The sequence below is a fragment of the Podarcis tiliguerta genome (assembly GCF_965153285.1).
Source record: "Podarcis tiliguerta genome assembly, chromosome: 7".
Lineage (NCBI taxonomy): Eukaryota > Metazoa > Chordata > Lepidosauria > Squamata > Lacertidae > Podarcis > Podarcis tiliguerta.
The window spans coordinates 35,881,609-35,901,147 of record NC_139540.1 but is presented as its reverse complement, the minus strand read 5'-3'; the positions used below and the strand labels follow the sequence as shown (position 1 = coordinate 35,901,147).

General features: G+C 43.1%; 1 protein-coding gene and 1 long non-coding RNA gene across 4 annotated transcripts in view; one reads left to right on the top strand and one right to left on the bottom strand.

Annotated features, from left to right (window-relative positions):
- Positions 1-18,282, top strand: part of LOC310682531 — a 41,226-nt gene extending 22,944 nt beyond the window's left edge. Inside the window, exon 4 of the long non-coding RNA XR_014513945.1 lies at positions 18,163-18,282. This is a non-coding gene — a long non-coding RNA (uncharacterized lncRNA). The remainder of the gene's footprint in view (positions 1-18,162) is intronic.
- The window catches only part of CA8 (carbonic anhydrase 8), a 43,872-nt gene extending 24,821 nt beyond the window's left edge, over positions 1-19,051 (bottom strand). Inside the window, exons 1-3 of one of the 3 annotated variants that reach the window (XM_083451382.1) lie at positions 18,800-19,051; positions 15,723-15,914; positions 11,876-12,000 (exon numbers count right to left, since the gene is read on the bottom strand). In XM_083451382.1, coding sequence (XP_083307508.1) covers positions 11,876-12,000; positions 15,723-15,914; positions 18,800-18,875 — 393 coding nt within the window. In that variant the 5' untranslated portion in view covers positions 18,876-19,051. The remainder of the gene's footprint in view (positions 1-11,875; positions 12,001-15,722; positions 15,915-18,799) is intronic. The other 2 variants (XM_083451380.1, XM_083451381.1) reach the window with 2 other exon arrangements.
- Between the last annotated feature and the right edge of the window lie 488 nt (positions 19,052-19,539).

The window sequence follows — 19,539 nt, the reverse complement described above, 5'->3', positions numbered from 1 at the left end:
TGTGCTTTGTATTCATAAGTTCAGTCCATTATCTCTCCAGCTGAAATGCTGTAAAATTGGGAAAGTTCTCTGTGGGACACTAGGTAGATAATAGTAGGCCTTATAGCTGGCATCTGTCTGTCTCGGGAGAAAATGGAGGAGTGCACATTTGGGGATGAAGTCAAATCGTTGAAGAGTTCCAGTGCTCACTTTGGCTATAGAGACAAATACAGACGAGACATGTTTTGTTGAAGCTGGGGCAAATGCTTGTTCTCTCTGCACTCGTCCCAGTGGTCATTCCTCCTCTGGTCACTGCTGTGGATACACAATCTGACTATCTGTCTCCAAGCACTGTAGTTGCCTGCAAGGGATTCCCACATGATAGAGTTGATGTTGTCACCCTTCATGTCTTGTTTGCAGACATCTTTGTGGAACAGAGTTGGTCTGACAACAAGCCGGGTGCTTGAAGCCAGCTCCCCAGAGAGCACATCCTTGGGGATCCTGCCATCTTCCATTCTGTGGACATAACTAAGCCAGTGTAGATGTCGCTGAGACAGGAGCATGTACATGCTGGGAATGCGGGCTTGGGAGCGCACATCTGCATTTGAGACTTTCCTGCCATGTGATACCCAAAATCTTCCTAAAGCTGTACATATGGAAGGCACTGAGGCATCGCTCCCAGCAGTTGTTAGTTGCCCATGGCTCACTTCCATAAAGCAGCATACTCAACACACAGGTCTGATAGACTTTCATCTTAGTATTGGATGTTAGCATCACATTCTTCCCATACCCTTTTGGAGAGGTGAGCCAGCGCTGTAACTGCCTTACCAAAACACTTGGCCAGCTTGGCATCAATGGAGAGGTTGCTGGTTATGGTGGAACCTAATTAGACAAAATCATCTACCACCTCATGCGTGTGGTCACCAGTGCTGGTGTGTGGAGTGATGGCAGTGTGCTGACCCAGGATGTTGGTCTTTGTCAGGCTTATGGTAAGGCTGAACTACCGTCAGGCTTGGGCAAATGGTCTGATTAAAGCAGCTTCTTGTGTATTCATATGCCCCATCCCTCCTGCACTGGTGTAACATTGGAAAATGTTGTTCACTTCTCCTACCTGGGCAATTATCTTTCCACAAGGGCAGACATTGATGCCGAAATCCAGCATCACCTGAGCTCTGCGAGTGCAGCTTTCTCCCGACTGAAGTGCAGAGTGTTTGAGGACCAGGACATTTGCAGGGAAACCAAAATGCTTGTTTACTACCAACCTTACTGTATGCTTGTGAAACATGGACCACTAATAAATGTCATCTCCAGCTCCTCAAAAGAGTCCATCAACGGTGTCTCTGAAAAATTTTGCACATCACCTGGGAAGACATGCAAACTAATGCCAGTGTACTGAAAGAAGCAAAGATCAGCAGTGCTGAAGCAATGATTCTTCAACATCAACTTTGTTGGACTGGCCATGTTGTGCAGATGCCTGATTATCATCTTCCAAAGCAACTATTCTACTCCCAACTTAAAATTGGTAAGCATAATGCTGGTGGTAAACATAAGAGGTTCAAAGACTCTCTCAAGGCAAATCTTTAAAAATGTAGTATAAACACCAACAACTGGGAAACACTGGCCTGTGAGCGCTCCAGTTGGAGAACAGCTTTTATAAAAGGTGTCATGGGCTTTGAAGATGCTCAAACTCAGGGCGAAAGGGAGAAGGCATGCTTGTCAAACCCTCACCATGATCAACTCCCACCTGGAAACCTATGCCTCCACTGTGGAAGGACGTGTGGATCCAGAATTGGCCTCCACAGTCACTTACGGACTCACTGTTAAAACTGTGTTTATGGAAGACAATCTTACTCGGCTATGAGTGATCCCCTCAAAAGAAGACTGGTGTAGCTGTAGCCACAAGCATTACTATAGCAGCAGTCCATCTAAGTAACTACATGGCACAGATGAGCATGGAAATGAGACAAGGAAGGAAGCTGCAGCACCAACAACAGTTCCTTACAGCTTTCCAAAAGCCACTGGAGCACCCCTGCCTCCATGCATGATGCATCTGATTGTAGACTCTACAAAAGTTCAAGCTGCAATAAATTAGTTAGTTTTCCCAGCTGGCCACGGGAATCTTTGTTCTGTTAGCTGCAATAGATAATTACATGGCAACTTTCCCAGAACTTGCCTGTACTGTGCCAGTGAAAAGGCATCGCAGCAAAGCATTTTCAACAAGCAAGTGGAGAAAAACTGTAGGGTTCTGCCCGCTGTATGTAACTTGCAACTGGGCAAAGTTCCTCCCTGAAGTGTCGCAGCTGAACTGGCAGCATAACATCACACTGCCAGTCTGTAAAACCATTGGAAATTTCTTACATATTATATGGATCTTAGTGTTAGTGGTTATAACTGAAAAACAAATTAAAGGAATCATGGTTCAACACCTGATTAAATCTAAGTATTCTTATATAGTCATCTCAAAGTAGCAGGATTTGAATTGTTTTTGCTTGATTGGACAGTGGAGATTCCAGCCCATGTCATCCTAAGGAATTAAGTGGAACTAAATCATCTTTTTTAAACTCTGGACAATTTGTTCCACTCTGAACCTCAAGGCACTGCATGAAAACAAAATCCTATGCAATCCAAATTTTTGATCTGAACATTTCAGTGTTCTGGGTAGTAGGTTGACTGACTCCATCCCATCTTACAGCTGGATTCCTGGCAAAGTGTCTCTTTGATTCCAAAGAATTGCCATTTATTGAGTCCAAGGGCAATTTTTCAAAAGATATTATGGCACCATGCCTTCCATTTATTTCAAGCTTCTGCTCAAATTCTGAATGAGTACAGGTGCTCATTGTCATGGCCATTGACCAGGACTCCTTGGAGGCACTGTCCTTCAACAGCTGCAGCTCTGAGGAGGAAATGGATCCACCCTCTTGTTTGTACAATGTGGGTCTGCAGGCACCGGAGCCTGCCTCCTTTCCTCTGAGCCATGAGGTGACATTGATGCCACCAGACTCTGATGGCCTGGTCCACAGATTCCTTAGGCGCTCCAGAGAGCCCTGAGATAGGAACCACACAGCTCCCCACCTGAATGGAATGACAAAAGAAGGTTCCAGCCCTTTAAATGTCAAGCGGTGAGGCCTCCAGTCAATGACTATGTATCCCTGCCAATAAATTCAACCAGTTGCTCCAAGACCTCACTAAAACGACTTGAATGTTTGATCCCAGCTTCAGGGGCACAGTTGGTAGTCCTGAACCAACACCTTGACTCCATCTCCAAAGCTTTGCCTTGGAACTACTGATCTCCTCTGTTGCACCATCACTTCTCTCCGAAGTGGTGAGCATTCCTGTGGATTCTAGGCAATCCTATTTTCAATACTTTTTTGGCTCACAAAAGTTTCAGGGTAGACATGCTGCTTTGTTCCCAATCGTTGCATGTTCCGTAGCTTCCTGCTGAAACACTGAAACTTTTCATATCACAAATTTTTTCGGGGTGTGCTTTTGTCCCACTTTTGTTGTGCTGTAGCACAATGGTGCTCCTCCTCCAGACGGCAATAATGCTGTCTCATTGGGGAAGCATTGCAGAAAAATTTAACGGAAAGATGTGCGGACGGTCCAGTCTAATCCCACCATTAATGCACCATTAGCACATTAATGACATGTTGCCAAATTCTCTCTCTCTCTCTCTCTCTCTCTCTCACACACACACACACACACACACACACACACAAACAACCACCGGCATGGAGGAGCCCTTTGAAGAGTTGTTAGGTATGAACAAAAAATTGTTCATACCTTTAAAAAATAGATTTTTTTTAAAAAAGGATATACAAACCTTCTCCCAAACTGTCATGAGGAGTGCACATGAACAAAGCCTTCCCAAAAGAATAGAATATTAGAAACAGTTAAAAATATTGGTGCAGAAGAAAGGCGGTGTGCTTCACTTTCTCCCCCCATCCTTAGAGATGGATCAAGTAACTCTGATAAAACTCTACTGCTCATGTTGATGGCTAGCTTACTGTGCAATCAGTCCTGCCAGCCTACAGCACTTTGGGGCTCATCCTCAGAACTATGCATTTTATTCGGTTTATTTATACTTTGTCTCCCAGGACAGCTCACAAATAGTTAAACATTACAATAAAGCAGATGCATACAGTGTCTCGCCAGTTTGGAGCTGACTGAGCAGCATGCTTCACAGCCAGTTCCTCTCTGGCATGGCAGCATCGAGCTTCAGTGCCAACTATGCAGTAAGGAGACGGGGTGGCCCCTAGGTTGCCGCCATCCCCTCCCACAAAAACTCTTTCCAGTAACTGCCTTAAAGAACCACAAGTTCTCAGCCTCCTGACTCACTGAAAGCTTTGCAGGAAAAGGATCCCCATTGAATATAAAAGCTATCCGTTTTCAAAGGACTTATAACGAATTGCTGCTAAAGATCACTCTGTTTAGGCTGCAATTCTATTATTGTTGTTGTTGTCGTTTAGTCGTGTCCGACTCTTCGTGACTCCATGGACCAGAGCACGCCAGGCACTCCTGTCTTCTGCAATTCTATACACCCACTTAAAGGTAAAGGTAAAGGTACCCCTGACCATTAGGTCTAGTCACGGATGACTCTGGCGTTGCACACTCATCTTACTCTATAGGTCAAGAGAGCCAGCGTTTGTCCACAGACAGCTTCCGGGTCATGTGGCCAGCATGACTAAGCCACTTCTGGCGAACCAGAGCAGTGCACGGAAACGCCGTTTACCTTCCCGCAGGAACGGTACCTATTTATCTACTTGCACTTTGATGTGCTTTCGAACTGCTAGTTTGGCAGGAGCAGGGACCAAAGAACGGGAGCTCACTCCACTGCGGGGATTTGAACCGCCGACCTTCTGATCGGCAAGCCCTAGGCTCTGTGGTTTAGACCACAGCGCCACCTGCGTCCCACTTACCTGGGAGTAAATCCCCTTGAAAAGTAAGCCCAGCCGTGTATAATGATCTAAGCCCATGACATGCCAAATTATGAAAGATAGCAGCGCACACCCAGAAATGCCAGGCATGAGTGAGCTTACAACTTGAAATGAGAGATAGCAAGCAAATACAATAGACAAGCCTCAAACTAACAGTGAAATGTTATTGCAGTAAACATAGCAGCAACTCGGTGAGATGAAGCTGATTATATGTCTGGAATGATAAACTGGGCAAAAGCAGGAAAGCTCTGAGCAGGAGAACTGGCCAGTTTGAGAGAATGGATTTGTTGATGGGATAGTGCCAAATCAGTGTTTGTTCAGAACATTGGTTTTGGGGAAACGATGAATAGTTAATGATATGGAAATCTCAGAGACCACTGGAATTATTTCGTGCTTAATTGAATGGGCCATTAAGCACCACACAGAGCACAGATTTTACACCATTCCTATCCACAGAGCAGCTGCAACAGTTTTACAGGCAATGAAGTTAAGATTTGTTGTAAATTTGGAGCAAATGGTCAGACAAGATGCTTGCCTGAAATTCAAAAGATTTCAAGAAATAAACTGACCTGATCCATTTGCTCTTCTTAACATTTCAGGAAAAGTTCTATGTACAATGTTAACAACTGCAACAGCAACAACAAAAGTTCTGGTGCAGGGAAACAATTGTGGAAGATAAAGTAGAAGTGGGATATCTTTACTTTAATCAAAGAGTGCACATGTTAGTAACCTCATCTCAAACCAAACAGAATAAATATTTTTTTAAAGTAGTATGGCATTATCAGAAGCACTTACCACAAGGGCAGAGATTTAATATGGTTTTAGGCTAGTCCAGGCTAGTCCAGACTAGACACCTTGTCAGGGAACAGGTTTCCAGAGTCTCAGTTCTTTGGCACTACCTAAGATCTGTTTCCTTTCCTCAGCTCCCATTTCCTGAGGGTGGATCGGCTTAATTTGTACAATGCACACCTAATGGGACTGCCATGTAATGCTGGAAAGGAATTTTCAGCCCAGCATACTATGTGGCAGGAGGAAATTTTATTTTTCATGAATATGAGATTAGAGACCATGCTTTTGACTTAGGCAACATGGTCTAATGAATAAAGCACCCTGAGGTAGATCTGTTCCGGCTACTTTTGTAGCACACTGTTAATTTTCAGCAAAGCATGAAACGTCTCATGTCACCTTATCCACTTCTGGAAAGCAATCAGAAGCCGTGTGGCTTCTTATGAGAAGCTACACACCACTGCTTTCTTTATCTTCAGACCCATTGCTGCCTCAGCTAATGTAAGAGGAATAACACTGAGCATGGCGATAGGATACGAAGCCTACTCCTAACAATCAGTCCCTCTGGAAGGGCAGCCAACCTCCGAAGGCTTCCTCTTTGAATGTGCAGCACAGAGAGGTTGTGCTTTCATGCCAGTCTGCACACTTCACTAGCTGCATTCACGTATCCCTGTTGCCCTGCTGCCCTGACTTGGAGGAAGGAAGGATAGATGACTCATTCATCCACAAACCCCTTTTAATCCCTCCACACAAACCCTTTTATTCTGGTTTTGCTTAGAAATCCGAGGTGCCACAAAAAGTTGAGAAGAGGGGAAAGAGGGGCAGTGAGGGTACCACCATAAATCTCTGCTCTGCAGTTCCCTGTACTATTTCAGCAGCCTAGCTGTGGCAATATTGTTGTTAGATTTAAATTGCGTCACTCTCACTCTCTCGTCTTAAATTTTATGTGCAGAACAGATCGAAAGAAAAACACACCACTCCCGATCGAAATTCTAATGTTATTGTTTCAAAAGTAGCCGTAGATCAGTTAGAAGGATCTGTTGTTTGTTCTGTGTGCCTCTGTAGGTTTGCAGCATCTGTCTATATCTATGCAAAGAAATAGCTCTGGAAAATATGGAGAACCTGGAGCCTTAAAATGATAAGTCTTTTCACTTTCAGCTCTTCTGTGATCTGCTTACTTCCATAGGGTTCAATACTGCTTTGAGTGGTATAATACTGCTTTAAATGTATAGTGCAGATGGGTTCCTAATTCATGGCCTTTTTCACTATGCTATTATATTGCTATTTAAAATATTATTTGAAGTATTTTAAATTAGTATCGATGCATATAAATTAGCATATAGATATATAGATATATATATGCATGTTATACATATCTGTATACTCCTTGTCCTCTTCTTTGGATGATGACTTAGCTTTTGAGGCCACCCTAGCTTTTCCAGCAACATTTCCCAGGAAAGGAGACCAGTTTTTGAACATGCCCCAGGTCAGCCCCTGACAGCAGTGCAGCGCCAAGTTGTTAAGTGTTCTATCTGCAAGTAATATGTGTCGTTAATATGTCTTAGTTAATTAGCAGCTGCAGTAGTCAGTACCCTCATTACTCAATTACCGGAAACCAAAGTCCATCTCAGGCCCTGCGAATGTACCACTTGCATCAAATAAAACCTGATCAAACAAACCCAATATTCTGAAGACCTTATCAACAGATAATAAAATAACTGCTACGCTCTCATGCCTCTTCTTTGTATTTAAAGGTGGTATCAACTGCTTCCCACACACACACACTTTTCATTCTGTGACAGAAGGTTAAGGATAAGACTTCAATTTTATAAAGCATACAAATTTACCATTCTCTACAATCTGCTACTAGGAAAACATTGAATGCATTTAACAACTGTGAACGGAAGACTGTGAAACATCTGCTGTTGCTCTGTTCTCTATGCCTGCTCTAAGGGTCAAACAAGATGGGGTATTAAGTGTGTCGTGAGCCCTTACATTAGTGACTCTAAAAATACCTTTCAACAGGGGTGGAGGGTGGGATGGGAAAGGGACAATGGCCTGGGAAGGAGGGGAGCTTTAACCCTTTGCCCCCCACCCAGTTCTAATCTGAATTTGGACACCAAGCTTTTGCTATTTTTCCAGGGGGAAAGCCTTCATTGAATGGAAGCTTTCCTTCTGAAGCAACTAGCAGGCACTGGGGGTCCTAGTTTTGATTGGGACCATGGTGGGGCAAAGGAGTAAAGCATTCTTTCTCAGCATGCTAATTTTTGTGGGAGAGGGCTGAGCTTTTTTAGTTGTGGCTATGAGTAAGCACCTGGGAAGCAGATACCCTTGACTATCCACTGCAAGGCATCCAGAGGTCTACCAGGAGATTCCAATCTACCTTCAGCCTACCCCTGGTCTACCATGCCTGGCTGCAGCTGTCCAGAGCATTTTTGTGAAGATTTTACTGAAGGTTAACAAATACAACCAAGAACAACTTCTGAATTTCATAAGGAGAGTTGGTCAATAGACAATGCAATAATTAATTTTGAGCATGTCAGTTTCCAGAGGTCATACTGGAAACCTCTAGTTAGCTAATCTGTTAAGCCATGAACCAAAAAGTCCTAACCTTGAGTACCAGTTTCCCAAATATGCAGGAAGAATGAAATTACATTGTTTCACTTAAAGATACAGGATGTTGTTTTATTCTCATTTTAAAAATGAAAAATAACATGGAACTTGGCAGTATTGAGCTCCTCCAAGTTTTGGAAAAAATAATAATAACATTCTTCTCAATGTTTCTATACGGATATATTTTTGGTATTCTGGAGCTTTCTGGCAGAAACTAAAATGAAAAAGCAAGTGAATATGCAAAGCTAGAATCTTTTGTCATTTGCTCCATTGGCTTCAGTAGATTTAGATATCTAACATCGTTCAGTAGCTAAAGCCTGTGGTTCCCATCTTAAAGCTGTTCACAGATTTAGCTAAATCTCTTTTTGTACCACATGATTAGCTTTCTCCTTAAAACTTTATCCAGATTATTCATTGTCAGTCTTTAAAATATATTCCAGGTTTTGAAGGCAAAAAAAAAGTATTTTAGAAATGTATTTTAACATTATGCTGTATTAGCTAGGAATTTTAGGGCCTATAATTGTGTAAATTAAGCTAATGTTCTTTTTAATTTTTGTACAACTAGAGGAGACAGAGATACATGAAGACCTGAGGTTCACAAGTTATGAAATTAATGAGTACACACCTACATGTATATTATGAGTACAGTCATACCTCGGGATAAATGTCCTTCAAGTTAAGTATTTTTAGGTTGCGCTCCGTGGCGACCCTGAAGTAATGAAGCGTGTTACTTCTGGGTTTTGCTGCGCATGCATGTGCAGAAGCAGCGGGACGCGGGTTGTGTTCGCTTCAGGATGCGAACAGGGCTCTGGAATGGATCCTGTTCACATCCCAAGGTACCACTGTATATTTACTGTCTACACCCAGAGGTGGGTGATGATAACATGCAATTTCATCTGTGTACATAGGTTGCAGAGATCCAAAGCCAATCGTGCTACTCCACCTTCTGCATGCAGTTTTTAAAGGGCACATTTCCTCTTTCATATTATTAGGCAATGGGGGCTGGTGCCCATTAAGATCAGCAGGGCATCCTGTTTCACCACTTGAGCCAAAATGGGAAATGCCATCTTGCCACTGCTGCCTGCACTGCCAGCACCGCCACCTCCACCACCAGTTGAGAAGCAGTATTGGCATCACAGCCAATTTGAGGCAAGATCCCATGTGCTCCATAAGATTCAGAACGTTTGGGCCAAAATAAATAGCATCCTCTCCCATTGATCCCATTGGAATTTCATCCTACTTTTAAAAATCAGGACAGGGCTTTTGATTTTCAAAAGGGGGAGTGAGGCAGGCCTATTTCATTCGTGTAATCTTTATGAAAACCAGCAAGCTTCAACAGGCCCTCAGACTGAGACTAAACTGAGAAGAGTTGGAGGAAGTTAGCATTGAGGCTGTTTTCAGATATGAATTGATTGCAGAGGGCTGCAGCTGCAACATTAAATGTCCAGTGTCTAGTATAAACTAAGCATACCATTGGGACATGTGACACTCTCAGCAATGCCCCATCTGAGGAGTGCAGTTACTGGGCAGGGATTGATGAGGCAAGGTGGTTCCTTAGGTAAATTGGTCCCAAGTTTTTATGAGACTTGTTTCCATATTAATAACCGGATGCATAGGATCTGGTTGGGAGCAGCAACCCAACATACACATAAAGCCAAACTATGCTTGTTTTTAAACCATGAGGGCTGTTTTGTATGGAAAGGAATGATTTTCAGGGGAGGAGGAGGAGGCAGGGGTGATTACTCATCCCTACTTTTTCCTGCTGCAATATCACCTCCAGGTTGTCTTTCCCTGCCTCTCGCTGGGATTGCCTCCAGACTATAAACATTTTGCATGAAAGATTCAGCTGAATACCAGCAAATTCAGTTTTGTGCAATTACAGTAGATTAAAGTGCTATTGCTCATCAGATCCGCTTGTTTTTTTAAAAACTCACTGTCTGTGGTAAGGAAAACAATGGAACATACACGACTAGTAAATGTGGGATAACGATTGATGGGAAGTTGTGTAGCTTCCACACAAGCAAATCAGAATGAAGCTCAATAAACAGGTCACCCGGAAGCAACCCGTGGCTTGAGAGCAGACAAAACAGTTCTGAACTTGACTCTGTAAGAGAATGCCTGCCTTGTGCTTTCAGATTGTTGCACAACAATCATACAAAGATTCAATTTGTGTTTAACTTCCTTAGTTCCAATAGAAAGTTTTCCCCTAAAATGCATGTTTAGAAGAAGAGGAGGAGGAGGAGGAGGAGTTTGGACTTGATATCCTGCCTGTCACTCCCCTTAAGGAGTCTCAAAGCAGCTAACAATCTCATTTCCCTTCCTCCCCCACAACAAACACTCTGTGAGGTGAGTGAGGCTGAGAAACATCAGAGAAGTGTGACTAGCCCAAGGTGACCCAGCAGCTGCATGTGGAGGAGCGGGGAAGCAAACCCAGTTCACCAGATTACGAGTCTACCGCTCTTAACCACTACACCACACTGGCTCCCAGGGAGCTCATACATCAAGGATGTGATCTTAACACCACATACCTGGAAGTAAGCACCACTGAATTCTATAAAACTTACTTCTGAGTAGGCACACTTACCTAGACCTCAATGGGCTTTATACCTGAGTAGACCTCTGCACTGTGATTTATGCTCATTTTCAGAACAAATGATGATGAAATTCCTGACTTTCTAAAGGAACAGAACTGGCTCTTCCTACTTTTAATTTTCTCAATTAACTGCTCAAGGTTTTGTGCAGATTTTCAACTGTTTTAATGTTTCCCTTTTAGTGACAGAGCAGAGCTAATGTCTGAAGTGGGCCCAAAATCCTTTTGGCATAGTACTTAAAAACAAGCCTTTATCGCAGCAGCTCAGTGCTTCGTAACAAATCCCACAAAGAATTAAAATGGCAAGGAAATTTGTTTTCAAGCTTCTAAGGGGATTAAGATAAATAGCATGAAAATATTTAAAGCCAAACAAATATGCACTGAAAGAGCTTTTATAATATAAAAAGATTAACTGCATAGCATGAGGAAACACTTGAATATCACCAGCTAGCACCATAAATGCACGCATGGAGTTGGACTACTGCGCATGGCTCACATTGCGGATTGCAGTAACCCTATACCTGTTTTTAAAAGTTGCATTTCACTAAAAACTGGAAACCCACTGTGGATCAGTACCATTCAAGACCTTCCTTTTAAGTAGTGATTTTGGCTTGGTTTACATTTATTTGTCCATAAAAAAACAGGAAGCCAGGTGTGCCTCTGCCCATGTTCCAGCTAGTAGTCAAGGAAATGCTAAGTTTAGCAGAGGTTGTTAGAATATTATTAATGCAGAAGTTAATAGTGCTGAAGGTTAACTTTATGACCGATTAATCATGCAGTAGAATTTGCACCAGAGGCACAATGCTATACATGTTAATTATAAGTTCCCAATGCATACTTAAGATGACAGCCTTTAAAAGTGACTATAAATCAATAAGCTGCAGGGTTAAAATCAAACCAACAGGTTTTTAAGACATTGGTTTCAAATTCAAAGGAAAAGTGTAAGGCTAGATAAGGGCAAGACCACTCTTACCTCCATGGGGAAAGCTTTGAAATTAACAGTGTGTTCAGAGCCACGCTGATTTTCTCTCCCCCAATGAAACCGGACATCGTGCAGTTCAAATTCATGCCCCCGAGGCAAGGGTCCTCCTGCTAACGCTGCAAAAGAACACAAATAATAGCAGGTGACATAAATAGCCTGCCGTTTTCTGAAGATTTTCTCAGCCAACAGAACAATAGTTAGTGAGAATGAGAGAGAGGTCACATGTGACAAACTGTGCTCCATGGCTGCACACTTCTTGTTGCGTTCTTAATTTGATGAGGCAGAGCAGTTTTCATGAAGATAAATTTGCTTGTCTGTATTTATCCCTTCTAGGCGTGAATGTGTACATATCCATACATCAGGCCTGCATCTTTACTAGCTGATGGAGTTCTGTGCATACTATGTAACTTACGTTTGTTGTGAGGAAGCTTAACATGAAAAAACAAAACAAATTCTCAACCATTTGAGTCATATTTGGGCCCAGTCTAGTCAAGTGCAGGCACAGCACCTGTATGCATTAAAGAGATTAATGGAGCCCTGTTTTCCCCATCCAGCATGTTGGGAGAAAACGTGTGTCTATTGAGCCTGGCAGGGTCCCTCTGAACATGGGTGCTGCATCCATGCTCATCTGAATTGGGCCCATAACGGCTAACAAACTAACAGGTTGTCCTAACTGAAAGACATAGATAGATAAGATAAGCTTGAATCCTCAGCAATATCATCTTATGCATGAAATAAACTATCTATTATTCTATGGCCTCGCTTTTAAAAAGAAGTATAAACTTGCTAATCGTTCACGAACCCAGGATATCCAAATGTCAGAGCCCAGAGGAAGAAAATCAAAATATATATCTGCATATAATTTCTACGAGAACTAGAAAACTGAGTGAATGATCTACAGTGATATGGCCTGGATCTACAAGTCACAGCATTATATATTTGGAATATTGCCAAGAACACTGTGGGTTTCTTTACATGTCTACATAAAAGCACCAAAGTGACCCAGGTTTGACTGACACAGATTGTAATGAGATATGCAGAAGGAAGGGATACGAATGGATGATAATAGAAAAGTAACCATGACGTTCTGCAGAGAGTTGATCCAGTCCTTTCAGAGCAGAGAAAGTAAGAAATATCTCCCAAGGCTGACTTTTCAAAAGACATTATTTTTCCACATGCCTGTAGACTCAGTAGGGATAGGGCTATGAAGAACTTCTCTCAATTCTAATGGGTATTTTATGAGTCCCATGTTAGAAGCACTTCTTCCAGGACGGCTTCCGGTAGATTCAGAGCTGGGACTCAGAGGATGGTCTATAGAAAAGCCATTACATGAGCAATTAGTGATCCTGTGTTCCCCTGGTTACGGAAACTGGTAGAGTCTGTGGCAAAACACGAGACTGTCTTGGATCCTGTATATAAAACTACTACCTTTAAGGCTGACAGTCAGCTTCCTCTTCATAGTTTTTCTCCCTTTGAAAACTGAATGCAAAGTTCCAAACTGGTAAGGGAAGTTCTATAGCATCTCAAAGACTAACTCGTTTATTGCAGCAGGAACTGCTGAATACCGGCTTTCATTGTCAAATACTTACCGTATTTTTTGCTCTATAAGACTCACTTTTTCCCTCCTAAAAAGTAAGGGGAAATGTGTGTGCATCTTATAGAGTGAATGCAGGCTGCACAGCTATCCCAGAAGCCAGAACAGCAAAGGGGATCCCTGCTTTCGCTGTGCAGCAATCCCTCTTGTTTTAGCTTCTGTGATTCAGAATATTTTTTTTCTTGTTTTCCTCCTCCAAAAACTAGGTGCGTCTTATGGTCTGGTGCGTCTTATAGAGCGAAAAATACGGTATGTTGCAGCCAATCAGATAGTCTTTTAGGTGCTATAAAACTCCTTGTCTGCTTCACTGTAATAAGGCTACTCCTCCAGAACATGCAAGGAATATATTGACAAAATATGCACATTTCCACCTTTCACCATATAACACATCTCTTTTGCTATTAAAAGTGAACTACCTCTATTATCTATTCATGGTTTGCTCTCTGCTGAAAAAGTAGATATATACTGTACATGAATGATCAGTTCTAGAGGTGCAGTAAGGACATTTTCAGTGGGGAATATGTTTGAAATGTTAGGTTTTTTCCCATGAGATACTAGCAGCAGTGAAAAAGTTAGTGATTTTTAAAGCCCTCTTCCTTATATTGAAATACCATGGACCATTTTAGACATTTTCTACATAAGGTAAGAGAAGGAGGATCTGCTATGCTTCCAGATAATATTGCTGGGGGGAAATCTGTGTGCATCCCTGAGAATGTGCATTCTGCCCTGAATTTGAAGATATTTTCCCATACAAGTTAGATGCTTTTCTCCAATTTGGACATGGCCTGCAAGTGCAGGCAGATGAAGCACAAGTCAATTGTACTTCCTCTCCTGTCACTTCTGCAGAATATTTTAAGGGGCTCTAAGAAGAGCAGCAGAAAGGGAGCCTCCCTCAAATACCCCCACCAGCAAAAGCAGGAAGGGAAAGGCTTTCAACTGTGGGATAAAGGGCTCTTGTAACATCAGCACCCTCTGCCTCTCAGGAAGAAAATTGGCAAGGGGAAGAGAGACTGAACTGGCTTTATCCATTGGCCACTGAAGGAGCAGCTGCGCCAAAGGTTTTCCTCTTCCCTCCCATTCCTTTTCCCCTTGGTATCAAGTCTATTCAATTGTGAGCCTGCAGGTAGGGACTGCAGGTGGGCAAGGGCCATAGCTCAGCAGTAGGTAGAGCTATGCAGAAGGTATTGGGTTCAATCCTTGAATGCCCCCTGCCTGAAAATCTGGATAACTGCTTCTGATAAGTGCAGACAATACTGAGCTGGATAGACCAAAGGACTGAGCCACCTTCCTGTGTTCTTCCCAACCTAAGAGTTGCAATGGATCCGGTACGGGTCCATTGACAAATATTTCCTGCTGACCAGCCAGCTAGAGACACAGTGAGAACTTTCCTTGTGGTCTCCCAGCTGTTTCGTAGCATTTAGAGACTGCCAAGAATATGATAAATAAAAGGCTTTCTTCCTATTACTAACTCTTGATGCTGGTGTCTTATGTCAGCATATAGTGGCAAGTTGGGGAGTTTTCTTTTTAATAGAAGTAAAAAAAAAACAACCATAGAGACAATTTTAAATTTGGGAAAGGGACATGCACGCGAAGACCCAAGAACATGGAGAGGGCATCTTAAGCGTTGCCCATTTTTGCCAAGCCAGTTTCCATCGCTGCTACAATTCTGTTGGTTAGAAGCCAATTCTAGCATTATTTCTCCCTATTTTATGTGTCTGAAGAAGGCAGCCAGAAAGTGGCTGAAAACACATATGCTTGAAGCATTGCACTCCTTGCTTGAACGCTTCTGGGACCTTCTTTGCAGTCTTATGACTTGTAACTGACTATTTTTATGTTACAAACAAGCATCCACAGAGTTTTCTCTGAGAGTTTTTCAATAAAGAAAAAAGAAGGGTATGTCAGGGGTTTATGACTTTCACAAGGAAGGGGAAAAATGAAATGAAACGGGAGCCTGTGTCTGAAGTAGCTAAGAGTGTGAAGCATGTCAGTCAGTCCTTTGTTCAATGCTCACCTCAGCTGTAGACTTGCTAGGTGGCCTTAGGCAAGCCATTCTCAGCCTCAGTCTTCACACCTGTAATATGGGGATAATAATACCGACCTTACAGGGTGCTTGTGAGAATATTGAGCTAATGTGTATGAAACTGTCTGCTTTTTGTTGTTGATAAGGATAGCATAATTGATAAGTGACAGCAATGATGGTTTGGACATATCCCAAAGCAAACAATAAAGAATAGGAAAGCATACCTGATTTGGACTTTAAGAGGATCTGAACTGAGTGTCCATCATTGATGACCTCACAGTCACGGCACACAACATAGTTTGGTGATAAACATACTTCCAACAGCAAGGGGTCATATTTTGCTTCTCTTGAATTCAGGTTAATAGGAGACTGATATTCTCCATTAGCATCAGGAAAGACTAATCCCCACTCAACTCCTAGGACAAAAGAAATCATACTTGTTTGAAATTAAAAAATAAAGTATTTCTATATGCTCTTCGAATCATGAGCCCTAAAATATATTCCATCTACTTCCTTATGCTGATGCAAGTTTCTTAAAAGGATTCACCCAAATCATCATGTTCCTTCTATATGTCCAAAGTACAAAATAGTAAAGGTAAAGGGAGCCCTGACCATTAGGTCCAGTCGTGGACGACTCTGGGGTTGCAGCGCTCATCTCACTTTATTGGCCAAGGGAGCCGGCGTACAGCTTCCAGGTCATGTGGCCAGCATGAGTAAGCCGCTTCTGGCGAACAGAGCAGCACATGGAAACGCCGTTTACCTTCCTGCCGGAGCGGTACCTATTTATCTACTTGCACTTTGATGTGCTTTCGAACTGCTAGGTGGGCAGGAGCAGGGACCGAGCAACGGGAGCTCACCCCGTCACGGGGATTCAAACCGCCGACCTTCTGATCAGCAAGTCCTAGGCTCAGGGCCAAACTATATATGATATTAGGGGACACGGGTTGTGCTGTGGTCTAAACCACTGAGCCTAGGGCTTGCCAATCGGAAGGTCGTGGTTCAAATCCCTGCGACGGGGTGAGCTCACTGGTGGAGGAAAAGGAGTGTGGGGGGAGTGCACTGCCCTTGGCAGCGCAATCCCGGTAGGGTGCTGTCGTGGCTGCCCGCCTCCCATGCTGGGCACCACGCCCCTGCGGCCGCACACCCTACCTCTGCCTCCCGGTGCCAGAGCATGAAGCTCCGCCAATGGGTGAGCTCCCATGGCTCGGTCACAGATCCTGCCAATCTAGCAATTCGAAAGCACATCAAAGTGCAAGTAGATACCGCTCCGGCAGGAAGGTAAATGGCATTTCCATATGTTCTGGTTTCGCCAGAAGTGGCTTAGTCATGCTGGCCACATGACCCTGAAAAACTGTCTGCGGACAAACGTCGTCTCCCTCGGCAAGCAAAGCGAGATGAGCGCCGCAACCCCAGAGTGATTCGTGACTGGACTTAACTGGCAGGGTTCCTTTACCTATATATCTCTATCTCTATCTATATGATATTAAATGCAGAATTGGTCCTCATAGCAGGGAGCATTGTTGGCCTCCTGACCCTAGTGTCACTGGTGGGGCAGGGTAGTGGTGACATTCGGAGCTTTGTGGGCACATTTGCAGGAGTGCAGGATTTACTCCATCAGTGCCAACACAGCCCTGACACCTTGTCCCCTGCATCCCTGCATCATCCAAATAAATGGCAGTAATGACAGTGTTAGGAGGGTGGTTCTGCAGCACCACCCTAGCCACTACTAGTTAAGTGAATCTTTACATTTACTGCGCCTATATTTTAAAACCGTTAGGGTGCTAAATGTAATAAGATCCACAACAGATAGGGAGGTGGATCTTAACACTCTCCTCCCCTGCTGTAGTCCTGATGGGAAAACACTCATTGAAAGCTGCTGTTTGCATTAGGAGGAAATTTACATTTGCTGTGAAAACAGATACTTCAAAGAGCAATTTTCATCAGGTTTTTCTCCCCTACCTATCAATTGCAGTCCTGATAGTTATCATCCCCCAGCCCAGCCCAGCTCCTGCCATTCATATTTTTTAAAACATGCACGTTAAATGAAAGGGCACATTTAATTTGGTCCAGGTGGCTGTGAGACATGCCAAAGAAGTTTCATTAGGGGACAAAATATATTTGATAAAAGAAATTAACGTTTCTATAGTCCAAGAAGCAAATGTAAAATGCTTGCCATGACCACTGACCCATCTGAACTGGACAGCAATGTCTTTTCAACCAGCATCTGATTCAGTTAAGCCCAAATCATGGAAACCCTGTTCTGCTTTTGAAGAGAAACTTTGCTGAGACAAAATCAGTTTCAAATAAAACATCTTGAAGCAAATAAGCAAGTATCTGTGTTCACCAGAATGCTTCTTCGGATTGAAGAAATTGTCAGTATATTCTTGCACCCAAGATCTTGATTTCACTTAACACAATCTAGTCTCATTAAGTTTTCATAACATCTTCATTTCCTCATAGAAACTGTAGATTGGATCTTTTCACCATATCCAAGCAACATTGCAGGTAATATACACACACACACACGCTGTAAGCTTGAAAGTTCACCCACTACTTCGTGAAGGTTTAGTTGGCTTTACTAAAGAGGTATTACCCAGCTGCTAACTTTTAGGATCCCCCGCTAGTGGGCTAACACATCTAACCAGCAATTTTTGTTTTTCTTAGCCTTCTGTCACAAGACCATCATTTACACAACGCATATACAACTGTGACTGTGTGCCTCATCTACACATTGCTGCCATTTGTGAGTCCTAGCCATCAACATTTCTGTACCAATGTTATTAAATTCAGCTTGGATTATCAAATGTGAGAGGAGATTAGAAATCCCTTTTGATTTCCTTCAGTCAGTGCTCACTGGACAGTAAAAAGCAACAAAAGCAACCCAGCTTTTTGTGTGTACAGCCAGTGGCGCTGTCAGAGCTACGGTGTTTGACTTTCAAACACAGCGAGGGAATGTGCAACTTATTTGTGGAAATGCTGCATCTTTGCCTTCGGAAAGAGAAGGGCTTACTGCTGAAGCAGTTCTAGAGTTTCTGTTTTGTGTTGGTTGTTTTTTTTTTAACCTAAAATTAAATAACATGCTTTTCTTAACTCGATAGTTTGCACACACACCCTTTTTCAATGTGCTAAAATGACACCTGATCTTCAAACAGTATTTCCAAGGCGTATTGGTGACAAGAGTAAATGTGAACTTTATATTTAAGTTTTCTCTCACACACATGCACACTCAGGCACACAATGAAAAGGCTTCACTCGCTCAGCCCACCTAGCAGCTCACAGTTTCAAGCCCCAACCTCCTTACCTTCTTCATAACCCCACTCCAGAGTCTCCTCTTTCTCAGGAAAGAGATCTGATTCCTCAATGTAGCTGTCAGCCATTCCCAGGCGCTCTCCAGCAGCTCCGTCCCTCTGAGCACTCTGGCTGTCTCTGGAAGGCTGCCTTGCGGAAGTCTGTTCTCCGCAGGCAGCCAGGCTCTGTGTGTGTGTGTGTGTGCTTGCGCGCGCAAAGCAGGAGCTGGAGACTTGCACTGGAGAACAGTTTGTCTATGACTGCGTGTGACAAACACATACGAGAGTCAGGAAGCTTGGTTGATGTTTGTTTGGCCCCTGTCACTTTTATATACGTTTCTAGAGAATCCTGAAATGTGATGGCATTATTAGTCAGTGTATGATATGGGTTAATAAAATATAATACAGTACAGGGATGGGTGGGTAGGTGGAGCAATCAAATCCAGGCATTTAAGGCAAACAATTAGGCTGTGAAGAAAGATAGATGCTCTACAAGGTGAAGGGATTTGTTTGCCTCCAGGAGCCTCTAAAAGGACCCAAATGTTGTTGGAGTACAACTCACATCAGCCCCTGCCTGCATGGCCAATGGAGACGGAGGATGGGAGTTGTAGCCAACAACATCTGAAGGGCCACAACTTCCCTGTTTGAAACCAACTCACTGGAGAACTGTGACGTCTGTGTCCAGCTGTGTCTAGACTTGTAGCTAAGCCGACAACATTTGAGCAGGAACTGTCCCATGTTAGAATGCATCTGT